This window comes from Nanorana parkeri, unplaced genomic scaffold (assembly GCF_000935625.1).
Source record: "Nanorana parkeri isolate BGI_ZX_2015 unplaced genomic scaffold, ASM93562v1 scaffold611, whole genome shotgun sequence".
In the NCBI taxonomy this organism is placed as follows: domain Eukaryota; kingdom Metazoa; phylum Chordata; class Amphibia; order Anura; family Dicroglossidae; genus Nanorana; species Nanorana parkeri.
The window spans coordinates 694,487-713,447 of NW_017306879.1; the positions used below are offsets into that span (position 1 = coordinate 694,487).

An 18,961-nucleotide genomic window follows, 5' to 3' on the forward strand; every position below is an offset into this window, starting at 1 on the left:
GGCATATAAGGGGGTATGTGTGCGAGGGGCTTAGGATGGGGGTAGTGTATTATTTTTTTTGTGTGCGGGGTGACTTGTGACAGGGGGAGTGTATTATTTGATGTGTGGGATGGTGGGAGTAACTCTTAAGGCCTGGCAAGTAGCTCAGGACCTGAATTTTTGAGGTGTGTGTGGTTTTTCTTTTCTTCTTCTTGAGAGCTCACAATCTAAAATGTAAGGGCAAATGATACAAAAGGCAATTACTGTGTTGATTTGTTTGAGTACAGTTGCAATACAGATCAAGACAAGATGGTTAGGAGGGGAGGAGAACTGTATGGGTATTTTTTTTTATTTCCACTACACAGAAGTGGTGCTGAAAGCAGATTTATAATGTTATAGTGTTATGCTTCCACATTTATTTTTTTACTTTTTACTAGAAACATTTGTTGTGTATCGACGAGCTCGCTGCAAGTGAGGAGAAACTGAAGGCAGCAAATCAGCAACTCTGTAGTGAAATGCGAGAAATGATCCAAGATTTTGATAAAGATAAGAAAGAATCCATTGAGCGGTGAATATGAAACCTCACTATTTCACATTTTATTCTGTCTTGTGCTCAAACCTAAGCCTGGCTCGACATGTAGCATTTGGGACACCTAGTCTAGCTTTTACTTGGGAGGGCGTGACAATATATACTTATGGCAAAATCTTACAGATCCAGACAATTTAGGACCCACACTGAAATTCGGAAATGTACAGAGGATGGTGTTTGCATAGATTTGATCAGGATATTGATTAGGGCAGGAGAGTTGTTTGATATGCATACATGGTGTAATCATTACCACGTGGCAGACATGCAAAGCATTTATTTAAATGTGCCCACGTGTATATTCACATGCTTGATATGCAGGCAGCTTTATTATGTAAATTGCATATATTGGTTTGTGAGCCTGCCCATCATAGTGATAAACTAATAGTGAACTTCAGGGGCTGAGGTTATTTGCTCATTTTAGCTTCCTTGGCTTCAGCACTCCCATGTTGCCCTGCGCTGTATGTGACTTTACATGCAGGCACCTAACGATACTTCTTTACATGTCTCCTAAGATTTAGGCGCTTTCTGTTAACACAGATTTTACTTTAAAATGGGGTAAAAGTTATGATTTTCTTTCATGTTGCTGCCTTCAGATAACTTTGCTTCAACATAGCAGATGCAGCATGAATTAGGCGTTCGTCCAGTGACAGCTGCAGTTTATACACCAATCTTATTCCTGACACCTGCATCATCACACAACCACAAAAACTTGGAAACTGTGACATTTCTTGTATATAGTTACCATTGTATTTGTTACTTCTGTTTCTATTTGTTTCTATGCAACTTGCATGGACAAAGGTGTAAGCTAGACACGAGATCAGTATTATTATTGTGAGGTGTGTCTGAACTTTCAGTATGGGTTCAGTTTTCCATTATTTTCAGCCTTGTGGGATTATAACATCTTCATTGGGCTGTATCTCTCAAAAAAAATGTTTTCTTCTTTCTAATATGCACTGAAAAATTCTTGCATTTAGTGGATGAAACGGATCCCATCTTTTTGTCTTTCTGCTTCTTTTAAAACTTATCAGCATGCTACTAGATTCCTCAGTTATGGGTCTTGCCTTCTCCATCATCTCTTTTAATGTCCCCTTTCTGTTCTGTTACAAAATTAACTGATAACCTATATGGCAGAATTGGTAGGAATCGGCTATATCAGTCCTTCTGTAAGAGACCAGTGAAAGTGAAGAAAAAAAAACAAAAAACCTCACAACTTTTTAGCAGTCTGTGGTCACAAGGCCTCATTCACACTGTCCACTTGTGTTTTTATGTCCAGATCTGTCTGCAAAAACTCAGGCTAGATGCTTTTTTATGCTTCTAGATGCAGAACATGATGTGCGTTTACACACAAGCTTTTAGGCACATCTGTCCTTTCTCCACTGAAGCAGTCCATTAAAATAGAGATTTTCAGCAAATAGACGTGTCTTGCTTTTACACACGTTTTTAGAAGCAAAAATGTTTCCTGGATGCACCTATGATAAGTTCAAACATTTTACCTGCACACACTCAGGGAATAAAATATCAAAATCCCAACTTATTTAATAAAGTGCAAAAATGTCACGTATCGTCAAAGTGCTGATGTCTCGGGTCCACGCAGGGATCCTTCCTCAGTGCGACATAGCGTCATAAAGTGTTGACATCACTATGTGACATTTTTGCACTTTATTAAATACGTTGGGATTTTGATATTTGATTCCCTGAGTGTGTCGGTGAAATGTTTGGACTTATCATTGATGTTTGCACGGCGCAATCCGTGCGGTCACCCTGAGCACCACCGATGCCTTTTTGTATTATAAGACCGTAGGAGTGCAGACGGATCTTGGATTGTGTTCCTGGATGCCCCTGACTTCTAGTTTTCCTAAATGCAGCTGAACTGTCTGCATGTAAAAGCATCTAAATGCAAGGTGTAAATGAATCCACCGGAAATAATTAGAAGCATTTATATGCATTTAGAAAACCATTATATAGAAGCACCTAACCGCACCCTCGTGTGAATGGGACCTAAAGTCTGCTGAAAGATGGTTATTAAATCTATAGGGTTATTTTAACACCTAAACCAAATATGTTGTTGCACATGTTCTTGTGATATCAAAATGTTTAATCGTTTTTTTGTTATGTGTTGCTTGTGGTCTCCCTGCAGCCTCATTACTGACTTACTATGCCTTGTTCTTCAGTGTGTCTATGGGAATACGCTCATCTTGATAAAGGCAGGGCTGTGCTTCCCCATGTCAGAGCTTCCCACCAGGAGAACAGTGAGCTGCACAATAGTGACATCACCCAATATTCTGATACTAGATGTCAGAAGCAGCAGTGTCTTAGATCTCACACAGCAGATATACAGTTATGAGGCTGTAGTGCCTTGCATACCAGGAAGTGCACTGCTGTTTTTCAGGAGGAATTTAAGAGCAAAGGTAGATTTTTTTTATTTTTTTTTTAAGAATACTGCTTAGGCATCATTAACATTTTCAGATGTTCCCTAGTAACATTTAGAAGTGCTCACTTTGTGAGTTCAGTTCCACTTTTATTTTCTTGTTGTGGGAGTTTAGTACTATTTTAAAGCTATAGAACTCTGCTTTATTATATAGACTTTGCTTTTTCAGTTTCCCTTAACGTAAACCTACTCTACTGGAACGCTAGAGTTATTACCTGGCACCAGTAATTAAAAGCAAGCGTCTTTAAGTATCTGCCCAAGCACCCTGGGTGTCCTAATACCTCAGATTATACAAAGAAAATCTAGCTCCAATGCCCTCTCCTAGTTTCTGCGCCTCACTCCTTTCCCCACTGAGTTTAGTGTTTTTTTACTTTTTGAAGTAAATTGGGTTAAATTTAGGGATTAGCTAGGTTGGAAGTGCAGATAAATCTATTATAAATGCCTGAAGGTGTTTTTAGAGCTGCTTTATAAAATTCCTTCATGATATATATTCGCTGCATTTTGTCCCAGGTGTGAGCGAACCTACGAACAGCATCATGAAGACATTAAGAATCATTTAAGAATGGAGATAAGTGAGAAGTTTGAAGCAGAAAAAGTCCAGTTGTGCCAGACATACGAGTCGAACATTTCCCAGTTACAGTAAGGATTTCTAGCATCCAAATGGGAGCTTATTTGTTGGTTTTTTTCCAATCTGGAAAATAGGTAATGTCTCTGTTCTCTGTATCTCAGATCACACATAAATGAATTGTCTATTGAGATGACTGCAGTACAGGAGTGTTACATAGCGGTGTGTAAAGAGAAGGATACGCTGGAGGAAACCATCCGTGAGAGTATGAGGAAAGAATTTCAGCTAAATGAAGAAAAGGTATGTTGACCTGTATTCATGTTTCCTGTATATGTGCAGCAATTATATCCCTCCAATGCATTCTGGGTGTACATTTCATTATAGTGGAGAGAGAAATTGCTGGAGGAAAAAGAACATTTGCTGCAGTCTCTGAAAATGGAGCTAGATGACAAACACCAATCTGAAATGGCTGTGATGAAGACACAGTGGCAGAGGGAAAAGGAGGAAGAAATTAAGAGAGAACAAGAGATTCACCTGACTTTGGCAAAAAAGAATTGGATAAGAGAGCAAGAACAGGTATGTGCTCCATTGATGGCCTTCTCATGGTTGCAAGCCTACATCTTTTTGTTTTTCGGTATGACCACATAATACACTTTCTGTAAGTATACTTCTAAACAGCGCGTTTCCTGCATTAGTCACAATAACAGCGAGTGGCTAGTGGACCTTTTTTAAAAGCTCCAGACTATCCTGGGAAACATTTAAAAAATAATGTCCAACAGCTCTATTCACTTCAAGTATATGAAATGATAACCAGCACATGGCCCTGGTAGCTGGAACCTTAGTAAAACTAGTGTTTTTATTGTGGTCTCAGTTGCATACATTTTCATCTAGAAGTACATAGATGGCCCCATACATCTATTAGGGTGCCTTGGCTATTGTGGTCTTGCTCTTATCTATGGGAGGTTCAGTTTTGGAACGTGTATAACCATCAAAAAATTAAGGGAAAGCTCCTCCATCTTTTTATCCATTACTAAATCACAATATACTCTTAGAATAAAGTTGACAAAGTTGCAGAAGCACTTTGATATTGGAGTGTCACTTCCACGTATACTGTATCTACAAATCTTGCAAACGAGCTATTAGAATCCTGCTTTAAATAGGCCCCCTTCAGAGACTATAAATATGCATTCATATGATGCCCAGAACTCGCTCAAAGAATGTGTAGCTGTAATTGGCATTCAAGCACTAACCAAGCTCATCCAGCCATCTAAGCATTAAGCCTGTGGAAGTTTTTTTTACCTTTCACCTCCTGGCCCATGAAGCTTAAATAACCCCCTCATAGTACCAACCATCTCCCACCATTCACTGGTGCCTTATCGGCTTCCCAATGGTAAGGGCTCCAGTAGGTGAGGTTTTGTATCTCCCAGGCCACATACGTTTGTGACCGTAGCCACCAAGTAGAGAGATGAGAGCCCAGGAGATCAGCCTTGGATTTGCACTTTAAACTTATTCCTTAACTTGACCATACCATTAACTCATACTCTAAACTTCAAATGTATTACTTAACATGACCCTTAATCATTACCCTAACATTTAATCTTTCACTTGCCCTCCTATCCTTCTGCCCTACCATAGTCCTAACCCTCAACTTGGTGCCTAACGAATTAACTCCTACAGGACTATGTTAGTTTATCAGGCACCTGAAGCGTCAGCGCTGATTTTGTGGTGGTAAAGATGACTGATCTGACTGCAGGGAAATCCCACCACTTGAGTCTCAGAAATATATAATGGAATATAAGTTACTTGTGTTCCACAGAAATGTAAATGCTCTGTTCTGATATTCTTCAAAGGGTCACGTCACCCAGAAAAGATATTTACACTGCCTAATGGTTTCTGTTCCTCACTCTGGTGAGGCCCCTTTTACTTTCTATACCTCCACATGTACTGCAGCCTTTCAGAAGTTTCTATTGTCCCTTTTTGAATTTTTTTTTAATCTATTTTTAGGTGTTTCTTTAATATAATTTTCCCTCTATATACTTTGTGATCTAAAATAAAAAAATCTGATGAGCTGTTTAGTTTCTGTTAACATTTCCACTCTCTTTTTTTTTTGTTTTGTTTTGTTTTTTTGCTTTTTTTCTTTAAAGGTAACATCAATGAAAATTCAGGATATTGAGAATCAGTGGAAACATAAGCTAGATATGACTTTAAAGCATGCCAGAGAGACGTTAATGCAGAGTGTAGAAGACCACGCTGTACAGACTGAGCAATCCGTAATTACACAAACCGAACAGGTGGAAGATTTGAAGATCGCACTCCACAATGCTATGCTAGAGAAACAGAAGGCAGTACAAAAGGCTTGCATGGAGCTAGAATTAAAGCATCGGGAGGATATTTCCAATCAGGTCATTTTAATGTTAAATACTTCCTATTAAAATTTGTATTGTTAGTTGCAGTAGAAAGACTTGTTGCATTAGAGTGAGAGGCAAAATTAGAATGCATTTTAAGTGAGCAAATAAGTTGAGTTATCGTTGCAGTACTTCCCTGAAGGTGACCCTGTCACTGGTGGACATGGACTATAATCTTTGCTCTTGAGGAGCTCCAGGCATTGCTGCTATCTGACAGTTCTAGGTGTGTCTGATAGCACATCCCCTGCTGGGTACTGTGGTTTCTCTTGCTGGCTGATGTGTCGTGACAGGACACTTTAGTACTGCAAGGATCAGTGGGAAGAACCACTTCCCGGGCACTCTAACGGAAGTTTTGGATAGTAGCTGCTCCCAGAGCTCTTCAAGAGGGTGAAGGTATGAGTTACTGTGGTTTAGAAGTGTAATTACAAAGCTTCTTATTTCACAAGCTGTCTCATTCAAATTTTTTTACACAGCGACTGGTTCACATTAGAGTGAACCTGTGCTTTGCCTATACAGAACAAAACAACAGGTTCACGGAACCACCATCTTCTATAGCTGCACATATTCATCTTCCCTTCTCTCCACCCTTCATTCACTGGGAGTAAAGGGAATAACATAGTACTTACAGGTATGGGGAGGAGCATTGACTGCCTCCCCTTCCCTGGGAGTGAGGAGACTTGCACAGTAAAGAGAAGCAGATGAATCTCTCCCCTTCCTCCCTATAGCTGATTGCCTCCCCTTCCTCCCTATAGCTGATTTCCTCCCTGGGAGTAAAAAGAATTACACAGTACATGTAGGTATAGGGAGCGGTGGCTTTCTCACCTTCTTTCCACATGACAGTGCTGGCATTTGCCCATTGGCCACTCAGACACCCAATGATGCCACATGGAGAAGAGTGAGGACTAAGTTACAACTTGGCGCTTACTCAGGGCTTCCTGTCTTTCAGCTAACACTTGGTACTGCAGGCACTGTACACATGTTGTCATATCTTGGAACTTCTTGAAATAAAATGTGGTTAAATTCTTAGGTGCAAAGTTTTCATGTGAAGATTGAAACTAGTTGAGCAGCCCTACATTGTCTGTCTTCTAATACTTCACAGTTTTCATTCTTTGCATTCTGAGTCTTCTTTAGAGCCAGCTCATATGTTCTTTTCATATCATATCTTTTTACCCCAATGTCAAGTTGCAGCAGTCTTAACTTGTATTTGTAAAGGGAAAATGTAGTATTGTATTCTTTGTATCAGTTGTCAGTTTTTTAAATATACAGTGCATCATTTTTTATGAGTGCTGGAACAGTTTACACAATGGGATTTTAATTTTCCTTTTTTTCCCCCCCATTTGTTAGGTGGAGATGGCCTTAACGAAAGCCCATGCCAGGTGGATACAAGAACTTACCAGCTTGTCTGAATACAAAACAAACTTGCAGCTTGAGAAAGAAAAGTGGGAAAAGCTCAATAATGTCAATATAGAAAAGCAGGTATTGTATATTTCTTGACATTAGCTACATGGTCAGTCACCGGTCCCCTTCTAGTAATTTAATTCTTATAGGAACAGATACAGGTTTACCATAGGTGAATTGTACATATCCCAGCAGAATGTCCACATGATGTAGAAACGAGCGGCAAAGTGTGGATTTCCTGCATTTCTGCACTAAGACTAATCAAAGTTGGGCATATAAAATGGCACAAGCGCAACCCTACACTTTTTTTGCCATTTATTCATACCCAGAAATTGGCTACTCGGTGTCTTCTGGTCAACCTCTTTATTAAATTGGTTCCATTTAAATATATTGGGCACTATTACTGACCTCTGCTTCTGAGAAGCTAGCAGTCAAGTTAATCCAATACTTTGGGTCGGGATACAATAATCTGGCAGGGCAGATTAATTCATCCATGCTCTTCAGCTAGAAGACTGAACTATAAAAATTTAACAGATTCCTACATCCATACTGAACAGTGTGAATGGATGAGTCTTGCCTGCTCGGCTATTGTATTCTAACAGCTGGCACACAACGCTGTCGGAATATCCGACAAGTGACTGCACCGATTGGCTGCAGTTACCGTTCAGTCAAAAGTTTTTCACCCTGCTCCTTTTTCATTTGACTTTTTTTCTAGTTTCTTGGCTCCTCATCCGGAGGTTTCTTAGGCTCAATAAGCTGTGCAAACTAGGGATTTATTTCTCTTTTACCTGGTTGCCAAGAAAGGCCTGTGTCTGTGCAGCTCCTTGCTTTTGTTGGAAACTTAAGACACTGAACTTCATTGCAGGTAACGATTGCCCATGGCGTTCACATGGACTTGTTTGTAATGGAATAGCTCATTAAACATAAACATGGCATTACTTGATATAGATCGATTTATATTTAAAAAAATATACGCGCACACACACTAACATGTTTGTATAAAGTAGTTATTTCTTTCTAACCGTAGTTTTCCATTCTAGATATCAGATGCAGTTGCTGCAGCAGAAGAGAAACGGAAGCTTGAGTCTGAAAAAAGTGATCACAGCTTCAAACAAAAAGAATATGAAGAGAAAATTGCAGCATTACAGCGGGAACTTGACTTAAAGGTTGAAGAGTTTGATGCTCAGTTGAAAGTCGAACTGGGGAAGGCACGTGCTCAGTGGAACAAAGAGAAACAAGAAGAGGTTCAAGCCTTTCAGGCGCAAAACGAAGAAGATTTCCGCACCTTCCTGGATGATCATCGGACCAAAGTCAGCGACGTGCTTGCCACGGCAAAAGCTGATTTTGAAAAGCAGAGACATGAACTCCTGACTCAGAAAGAGGCCGAAATGACTGAACAGTTTAATAAGAGCCTCAAACTGCGCAGTTCTGAAGAATCTAAGCGGCTGCATGATCACGATAATGAGATCCTATCTGAAATGGAGAACCTTATGTCAGAAATCCATGATGAACTAGTTGAAAAATGTAATCGGGACAATCGCTTGTCACATGCAACAAGCAGCTTAGACACACAGTTCCTGCAGAAGTTAAAGTCTTATCTTCAGAGATCAGTTAAAGGGATTGTTTACAAAGTCATTTCAAATACAAAACTGGAGATGAAGCTGGTATGTTTGTGGGATTACACATAGCTATGTTTATTTCAATCTTTATCTAGTTTTTTTCTTGGATGCTAACTCATTCTGTTTGGACATGCTTTAGTGACGTGTTTCCTTATTTTCTCTTCAGAAACTTGATGAAAATAATGAGACTTGTCTGAATTCTAGTGTCTTCTTAAGAGGGAAAGAAAGACTTTGCAATCCAGAAAGTGCACAGAAAAATTCAAAAAGGATTCTCATGGAAAATGTGGCTAATGGTATGCACAACTATTTTATTCCTACCGAACTATACCACTGATCTTCATTTCTTGATATTTTAATTGCTTCTAATATGCACAGTGGCCGGAGCTTGTCCATATCCATTATGGATTAGCAGCTGCAAGTACTCCAAGTTATGAATTCTCTTATTGGCAGAGCAATGTCCTTTTGTAATCCAAGTTACAGCTTGAACCTTGTCACCATTTTTGTACCAGATTGCAGCTCGGGGAAATGGCAGATTTTCCAAACAATTTGATATGAGAAGATTATGATCTTGTTTACATATCAATTGAACGTGGGATAGAGGAGTTGAAATTATATATACATACATATATATATACACATACATACATACATACATACATACATACATACATACATACATACGTATTCCTCACTTGCATACATACGTATTCCTCACTTGCATACATACGTATTCCTCACTTAACGACCGAGTTCCGTTCCTACGACCAGGTTGTTAAACGAATTGGTCGTTAAGTGAGCAACTCTATACAGTACTGTACTGCATTAGTACAGTACTGTATAGTGTTGCAGATGTACAGTACCGAACAGTGTACTGTACATAAGGCAAAATACTTACCGGGACCCGCAGTGAAGAACGGAGGACATCACTTCCGCCGTCGACACGTCGCGCTGATGCGCAAGGTCGGTCGTAAGTGCGAGTGGTCGCAAAGCAGGTAAGTCGCAAAACAATGGAGCAGGAAATGATTAAACCCATGTCTGATTTTTGACATCCTTTTGATCATTTTTATCTTTATATATTTGCGTTTACAAATAAATCTTTAATGTATGACAACCAATAAAACTATGGGTTAGCTAAGGAGACAGCACAACAGATGAATCTTGTAGCTCAATTTGTCTGACTGCTCAGCAGAGTTCTTTAAACATTGTTTTTTACCATTTTAGCATTCTGTTGTATTTATTTGCAATCTTTGTTCTATAAATAAACATTTAATGCAGCATGGCAAAAGACCCCCAAAGCACCATGGGATAGCTAAAAAGACAACATGGCAAATGTAGCTTAATTTGTCTGATTGACACCTCCTAACAGAATTCTGTAAACAAAAGGCTTTCTACAGCATAGGTGAATTGGTACAATGCTTTATACATAAGGGGGACTAGCACGCCTCTGGCAGGCTGGATAGACTATATAATATTACTTTGCAATATTTCTTGTCTTCCTAATAAAACAAATTAAAAATGTAATTCCGGACTATAATAACATGTACACCACTATTATACAGTTAATAAAACTATTGCATTTTTCTCCAAAACACTGCAGGAAAATGGCAGACAACACTGATCGTAGATCCTCAGCTAAAGAAGAAAAGCGATAGTTCTGAATCTGGTTGCTGTGAGAATTGCCAGCCGCAAGTGGAGAAGTTAAAGAAAGACTGTCAGGATCTGCGAAGTAAACTGGATAAAGCATGCCGCCACCTTCAACATGCAGTCAAAGAGCAAAAGCTCAAAGCTGAGCAGATTAAAGGTACGTTAAACATCCTTCGGCTCCGGAAGTCCTTGTAGGTGGTGCATTGATTCACCTTGGAGGGTACATCTGATCACTAGCACATGCCCAACAGCCTATGCTTTGGGGTAAGTGCAGGTTGTTATGCATGTGATTCATAGAAGCACATCTTTGGGTAAAGATTTGCTTGATGAGAAAATGTCGTCTACTTTCTAAAGCTCCGGTTTGCTGATTTTGGCTTTTTTTTTTTTTTTTTTTAGTGTAGAGGGTTATTCTGGTTTCGGAACACCAAAGCATTTAAGAAGAACTCTTGCTTTAAACTTTCCACTGTTCAAAATAAAATCGAAAGAGTTAGCAGCAGCTCGCGGTATACTGCGACGTCTCATTATACCGCGAGTTGTAGCTCACGGAATACTGAGCTTAGGGTGACTGGAGGACGCTAGTTTGTGTCCTCCCGTTACCCTAAGGAGAACTGTGGGGAAAAGCCTTAACCCCATAGTTCTCCTTTTTAAGTATACTTTAATTTAAAAGTTTTTGTTCCATAAGTACAGAAAATAAAAACCTGTTGAACCTGCCAGAAATCCCTGCTGCCCTGTGTCTTGTGCTCGGCATGTTATCTCAAGGAGTCTAATCCCTCTCTGGCTCTTCCCCCTGGACTACAAAAACACCTCCCGTCACCTATGTTGTGAAGATGAGGAGAAGGGAAAGTGTTCTGTATTTCAGCAAAAACAACTGAGCAGGGCTGACACTATTCCTATTGTGATTGCAATGTAGCAAAGGCACTAAGGAAATGAGGAGTGGAGTGCATTTCTGCTGCCTCATCAGCTATTTTCTGTACTTGCGACATCATTTTATTTTTTTTGATTTTGCATTCATACATTTCTTCTACTTCAGGGTATTACAAAAGGAAGTTCATAAATGTACAGATGTATACTGACCTTTTGGAAACACACAATCTGCCAACACATTCGTGTTTTTTTATGTGTTAGAGGAGATTTTCTTTGAAATTAACAATCATTCACATCTTGGGATAATTCAAATGCCAGTTTGGCTTACTTTTGTGTGTGTGTGTGAGTTTTTGATTTTTGCACATTTCATTCTTTGCTTGGTACTTTTCAATTTAGCTCTTAACCAAACTGCACCTTTAGAATTTTCCCGCATGCTCTGAATGTCACCAGCTTGCTGATATTGACCTCCCGTGCTTTACTAATGCCAGTCCCAGATTGCAAATGTTTTTTTATTTGTCTGCAGAAAATGAAACAATTGTCGGAAGTCTAAAGAAAGACAACCTTGAACTGCAGAAAAAGCTTGATGAAAAAGCTGTGAAACCCGAAGAAAGGTATTGTGTACATTTCTTGTTCTGGATCTTCTGCATCAGGAGTAGCCAAACTTTGGTCCTCCCAGCTGTGGTGAGGCTACAAAGCCCATCATGCCTGTGGCTGTCAGTCTTGCAATGCCTAATGGGACTTGTAGTTCCACAACAGCTGGAGGGCTAAAGTTTGGCTACCCCATTTCTACATCATTGTGTATTTCTTTTTAATACAATTGGTAGAAAGCAAACCGTTTATTGTATGTTCTCTTGTCATTTTAGTTTTCCACCAGAAGAGGGTTCTGAGAAGGGCTGTGATATGTGCAGAGGAAAGGCTTTAGAAGAGATGCGTTCTCAGTATATCAAGGCTGTGGACAAAATAAAAAGTAAGACCGTTGGACTTCTGATCCTGTAGCCCTTGAATGTAACACTGTATCAGCAGGAGATTAAAGCAATAGACTTTTACCATAGCTGGCCTTCCACTACCTGACTTGTTTCCTATTTAATCATTGACTGGGTGGTAGCGCATACGACCGCCTTTAAATGTTCACTTACAGGTAAATGGAAATGTAAGACCTCCTTCACATGAGACTTTAATGTCTGGCTGGGGTTTCCTGTTGCAAGAATTTGCGGTTTCATGCAGTTGGACCTAATGGTGGTCACGGACAGTTGTGGCCGCTCAGCCTGTACATAGCAATGACAAACTTGACAGCATCCGCAGTTGTGAGTCCATATTCGGATGCAATCGCATATGGAGTGATGATCATCCACACAATCATCTGTGCACCATCCAGCGTTTTTCCACTTTTGCAGCTAAATTGGAAAAACCTCTATTTTATGTTTTGTTGGATGTTCCCATACCCCATAGCCTAACTTAAAACATGCAGCTTGTTTACTTGCATTATTCTGAGGGGAAAAAAAAGTTTTTCTCTGTAATTAATTTTCATTAATGGGGGGTATTCTTTAACCCAAATAACTACCCTGTCTGTACTGTGCGAGCAGATCTGATTATCAGTTGTAAACTAGATTTGACACTGTCAAGGGGTAAAGATCTAGCGGCATTGTATGTTAATGAAAGGAAGCTCAGAGTGTCCCAAGTCTTTCGATGTGGTCAGACAAAGCTTCCTGTCACTTGGTAATTGAGAGAAAAGCCTTCTACACAGATTAGGGCTGCAACAACTAATCGGCATAATCTATTATAATCGATTATTGAAAAAGTTGTCAACTTTTTCAATAATCGATCGGCTTCCGATCAGTTGGCCCTGTTCACAGCTCCACCTCACTCCCGCCGCTGCCAGACCCGCCCGCCTGAATCCATGCTCCACACGCCACACCTCATCACCGCCTCACACTCGCTGCTCACCCACGATCGGCACAGGGATGGAGTACAACCTCAATACAAACTAGTAGTCCATCACTGGAGCTATTTTTGAAACTTTATTTTATTGTTTATCCGATTAACCGATTAATCGAACCTAATAATCGGCTAACTAATCGATTTGGAAAATAATCGTTAGCTGCAGCTCTAACACAGACACACCTAAAAGGTAAGAAATATTTGTCTTTATTTATGGATACGCTGTGTGTGTGTGTGTGTGTGTGTGTGGGAACACATAACAATTTGACTTCAAAAGTGGAAATACACTTTAAAAATGGTGCAGCTGCATTGAGGTTTGCGAATGGAGAAGAATCAGTTGAATGACAGAATCTGCAAACCCGATGCATTGTGGGATAATAGTAGTGCAAGCTCTGTGAATGGTTAAGAAAGCATAGGGGTCGGTCTGTGACAACCTTTCAGCCTAGCTGCTCAGACTCCTCTCGCTGAATGTAATATCCGGCGGTTGTGAAGGGGACCATATGGTAAAGAAACAACAGCTGCAGGTAAGGGGGTACCCACCATTACACATATCTGATGTGTTTGTTGCTGTGTCCTAGCCTCCCTAATTTTGTCTTTAACCCTCCAGCATTGGCTAAAAGCTGAAATATCAGTCTAGGTGGGCTGAATTGATCATTGATCATTATTTTAAAATTGGAAAAGCGTTAATAAAAAAATGTTCACCCAGTTCAGTTATCTGTGCACGATGACTTTTGTTGCCGTTGACAACTGCAGTACTCTTTCCTTCCAAAGAGGTCAGCAGATCTTTACTAATGTAATATCTTACGTAAGTTTACATATGCTGTATGCTTGTTCCTACAGATGTACCAGTTAGTAATTACAAGGTTCTACTTTTTGATTGAACTTTTTTCATTAAAAGATAGCATCGGTTTTGATAATAGTGAAAATACCTTATTTATGTTCTAAATAGGTGACATGCTTCGTTATATTCATGAAAGCAAAGCAAGAGCTGCTGAAATGTTGAAGTCTGAAGTTTTAAAAGAACGCCAAGAAACGGCACGAAAGATGCGGAAATATTACTTAACTTGTTTGCAGCAGTTATTGAAGGATGATGGGAAGAATGAGGGGTGAGTGATGGATGTAACCGAAGTGGTTGAAATGTATAGTTCTAATGAGGACATTATAGGTATACAGGCTCATGTCCTAAGCCAGAGGCTTTTGAGGCAAATTCTGATAACCTTTAAAAAAAATGTCCATGTTATTTTAACAGCAAAGAGAATATGGAAATTATCATCTTTAAAAGCCTCACCAATGTATTCTGCAGATAAGTTCTTAGTTTGTGCAGTAAGTCACACTTGTATGTGTTGAAGTATTTTAATGGAATTCCCTCATTAGTCTTTAGGGGTATGCATACTTGAGGCTGTTATATGGCAGAACACTAATAGCATGCAGTTTTTCACTTCCTTTAACATGCCATCTGGATCCCATCCATCCCTTTTTGTTTATGAATTTGAGGAATATCTGGATTTTCACTATAACTGGAGCTATGTTTCTTGAAGAACATTGGTGAACCCAATCATATGCATGTTTTTGCTGAAGCCTTCTCTTTTATCATGCAAAAAAAAAATAAAAAAAAATACAGGTGCTCACCAGAAGCTGAATTATCATACGAGAAGCCATTGGAATCAGGGACTGAACTACAGAATGTGTACTGTGCTATTTTCCACCAAAAACCTACAGTAGTGGCCAGTGACAATGCCCCCTGTTACCCTAGTGATCGATCACATCCCACACAGAGAAAAGACGTCCAGTACTGAGAGAAGAAGTAGACTCTCATGATCCTGCACAGCACAAGTGCACTTCCCTCTGTTTCTCATGCCGAATGGAGGTAGCATCCGGTTAATGACCTCCACCTTACACTGCATGCTCATGGCTCCACAGTACCCTGTCCAGCGGTCCTACTCCTCCAGGGGTGATAGAGAGCGGCCAGACAAACGCAGCTCTATCTGCCCGCGTCTAACAAATTTGTGTTCCCGCTCTGCACAGATGGAGGGGGACCCGCACTGAGGCTGGTTCCTGCACTGCCAGCCAAGGCCAGTGTATCCACTGTTCTTCAGCCAATAACCCAATGCGGGTCCACTCGGTCCGTATCTGGACTGCGGTCTGCCATTTAGCGACCCCTGTATTAGACCTTTGGTGTCAGAATCAATGAAGGGAAAGTTCCCTTTGTATCCATGGATGGCATTGAAGTACCTTGGAAATATTAGACCTTCCCAAGCCCTTTTGTGTCAGACACCATGATCCTGGTAGAAGATCAGGCTGTGAGAGGTTTAGGACTGATAGGTTCAGCACCTCAGAACACAAGGTCCCCTTCAGCTCAATTTTTGTACTTTGATTTTATTGCTCCATAAGTCCATGTATGACAAATGTATTGTAATTGCCCATGTACACTAGCCGTTATAAAGGTATCATTCATTCCAAAAAGTGTCATTATGTATGTGTTTTTTGTTTATCATCTTAGTGCTGAAAAGAAAATCATGAACGCTGCAAGCAAGCTTGCAACTATGGCCAAAGTTCTAGAAACTCCTATCTCTCAGAAAACCCAGAGCAGAAACTTCAGAGGAGGTATGTAGAACAGCAGTATGTGCTGGTGATCTGGTGTCCTGCTGGTTACACAGTGTATCAGTGATTTGCTGTATGATGTAAACAAGTGATTGTGATGTTTTCTTGTAGGGAAGACTGTTGTGCAGGCACCTAGTAATGAAATGCAAACCGTGTTTGTTTAAAGGAACGCTGTTAGGACAGAAATATGGATGCCCTCAAGGCTGATGTTTTTGAGTCACTGACCCAGAACAAGCCTGTACAAAGCATGTGTCCAGACACTGATAGGCATATGCTTGTTCTAGGTTAGTAAATCAGCATCTAGTAAAGGAAGAATATTGCTCAGCCAAGGAGCTTGCACTTTGTAAATGGTCAGCATTGCCAGCTCTCATATTTCTATCTTGATGGATTCCTTGTAAGCTCAGCCTAAAAATAATCTGGGCCTGAAGCCTTTTTCCTCTTAATACTGAAACATACTATATACACTACAAAACAATTGCAAGTTTCAGAATTTTTCCTAGCGTCTCACATTTCTTTAGTCATTTATGTGTATTATAATGTAAAAACAAATATCTGAGACAAATGTATTTTATCCTGATTAGAGTTGATGTTCCCTGCAGGGCAGCATGGACTTTTAGGCGAATCCTTAAATACACCCAAGTGTAGTGCCAGCAAGTACTTAGCCTAGTATTCCAATAAATCCCTGTGAAGCTTCTTAGATCTTGAGCCTAGGCACAACACAGGTCCTGCACATCTCTCCAAGTACTAAATGAAGTTTTCATTTAGTTCTCAAATGCCAGACCTGGTATTCCAAATTCAAAAGGTTGGGGTGGTTCAAGGAGTCAAACTCAATTCTGACTTGACCTGAAGACAAACCCCTGTGTTCAGTCTTGGTCAATAATCAAAGGAGCTCCACAGAGATGCAGGTATTCGTTTGAAATCTAAGACCACAAGGTGCCTACACTTTAGTAGTATTTCTATCTTATGTATTTTTCCTCTTACGTAACAGTATATGTAGTTTCTAATGAGCGGTCTGCCTATGTGGAATCATATGGGAACACTTGTATCTGTTTTTGGGAATCCTTTTTCTATACACTTATGATCAAGAAACGCATTATTTAAAGATTTTGTAATTCATATCGTTTTGTAAATATCCTGTACCCAAAATAAATTCTACCAGGCTCTGCTTAAAGGAGAACTATATGGGGTTAGGGCTTTTCCCCATAGTTCTCCTCAGGGTAACGGGAGGACACAAACTAGCGTCCTCCAGTCACCCTAGACTCAGTATCCCGCGAGCTGTCGCTCGCGGTATACTGAGACGCCGCAGCTGAAGCGGATCCCGACAATTGTCTGGATCCGCCCAGCTGCGTGAGTGACAGCTGGCTCTGCCTATCTAGAGGAAGAGCCAGCTGTACCCGCCCCGTGCGTTCCGCCAGTCAGCACTGGAGGATCGGAGCGGGGAGGGGGGAATCCAGCCCCTCCCGTGTTATGGCAGAGAGCTGTGACAGGATCAAGAGGTGAGCGAACGCCGGTATGTGTTCGCTCACCTCCCGATCTACTGAGCCGACCTGTGACAGTCTCATTGTCACAGGTCGGCTAGAACTATGAGGTGAGTGAAAAGCACTCACCTCATAGTTCTCCTTTTAAATGCTAGCAGCCAATTCAATCTTTTAGAGGCAATCACCCTGCCTAAGAGCCAACACCACAAGTCTGCTTGTCTCCTCAGCTTGTCAGAAAGCTCTCCTCTGTGTGCCAGACTTTATTATTAAATGTATAAAAAATGTGTGAGGGTTTTGAGTTTACAATTTTTTTAAAGTTTTAACAAATTCTATTAAAGGACTTCCAGTATTCACCCCTACTCACACATGTTACATACATGGGACCTGGAACGCAAGTGCATATTTAATAGAGCTGCAGCTAACGATTATTTTCAAAATCGATTAGTTAGCCGATTATTAAGTTCGATTAATCGGATAAATAAAATACATTTTAAAAAATGGCTCCATCTTATCATATGTGGGATGTGCTCTGTAGTTCAAGGAAAGTGCTTGGCAGGGCTAATAACACTGCATGGGATTTCAGTGCAGCAGTGGCACTGTGTTGTCAGCTCAAACAAGAAATTAGGAGCAACTGAGGTTGTCTGATATCAACAGGTAATTTTTTCTTTGCTTGCAGCCTTTAACCAGTTGACATCCGCGGTGTTAAACCCCCTTCCCATCCAGGCCATTTTTCAGTATTCAGCGCTGCGGTACTTTGACTGACATTTATTCCGTCATGCAGCGCTGTACTGAAATGAATTTTATACCCTTTTTTGGGGACAGATAGAGCTTTCTTTTGGTGGTATTTATTCACCACTGGGGGTTTTATTTTTTTACTATATTAAGGAAAAATTACCGAATCTTTTTTTTAAAACAGTTTCCCCTATATTAAATGATAAAACATTTATTATTACCCAATTTTTTGGTAAAATATAAAAGACGGGGTCACGTCGGGTAAAAAGACACCAAACATGTCAAGCCTTACAAATTGCGTGCGCGCACGAAACCTCAAACGATAATACCCAAAATTGTCCATAGGCGACGCTTTAAAAGCTGTTACCACTCATCAGTTTAGTGTTATCAGTGATTGATGGCCCTAAAATGATTTCTCTCACTGCGACGTTCACGGCGATATGTAACGTGTTTAGCGCAATTGTCGTTTTTGCGCGCTGGGGCACCAGGCGCATATTTACGTTTATAGGTACGTGGGGGTGGGGGAGTTAAACAGTTTGGGGTTTTTTTTTCACTTTTTTTATATGTGACTTTTATTTTACTTTTTTATATGTTTATATATATATTATTTTTTTTGCACTTTTTGTTATTGCTATTATATAGGGGGATAACAATCCCCCTATATAATAGCAAAGGCACACTGACAGGTCCTCTTTATGGAGATATTAGGGGTCTCTAGGAC

At 40.2% G+C, this 18,961-nt stretch overlaps 1 protein-coding gene across 1 annotated transcript in view; it reads left to right on the forward strand.

The window, feature by feature from the left end:
- Nucleotides 1-18,961, forward strand: part of CEP152 (centrosomal protein 152) — a 51,403-nt gene that overhangs the window by 13,465 nt on the left and 18,977 nt on the right. The window contains exons 13-25 of the mRNA XM_018562902.1: nt 417-547; nt 3,507-3,635; nt 3,726-3,861; nt 3,946-4,137; nt 5,706-5,963; nt 7,311-7,442; nt 8,405-9,028; nt 9,150-9,276; nt 10,581-10,784; nt 12,015-12,102; nt 12,355-12,458; nt 14,379-14,535; nt 15,930-16,033. Coding sequence (XP_018418404.1) covers nt 417-547; nt 3,507-3,635; nt 3,726-3,861; nt 3,946-4,137; nt 5,706-5,963; nt 7,311-7,442; nt 8,405-9,028; nt 9,150-9,276; nt 10,581-10,784; nt 12,015-12,102; nt 12,355-12,458; nt 14,379-14,535; nt 15,930-16,033 — 2,386 coding nt within the window. The remainder of the gene's footprint in view (nt 1-416; nt 548-3,506; nt 3,636-3,725; nt 3,862-3,945; nt 4,138-5,705; nt 5,964-7,310; nt 7,443-8,404; nt 9,029-9,149; nt 9,277-10,580; nt 10,785-12,014; nt 12,103-12,354; nt 12,459-14,378; nt 14,536-15,929; nt 16,034-18,961) is intronic.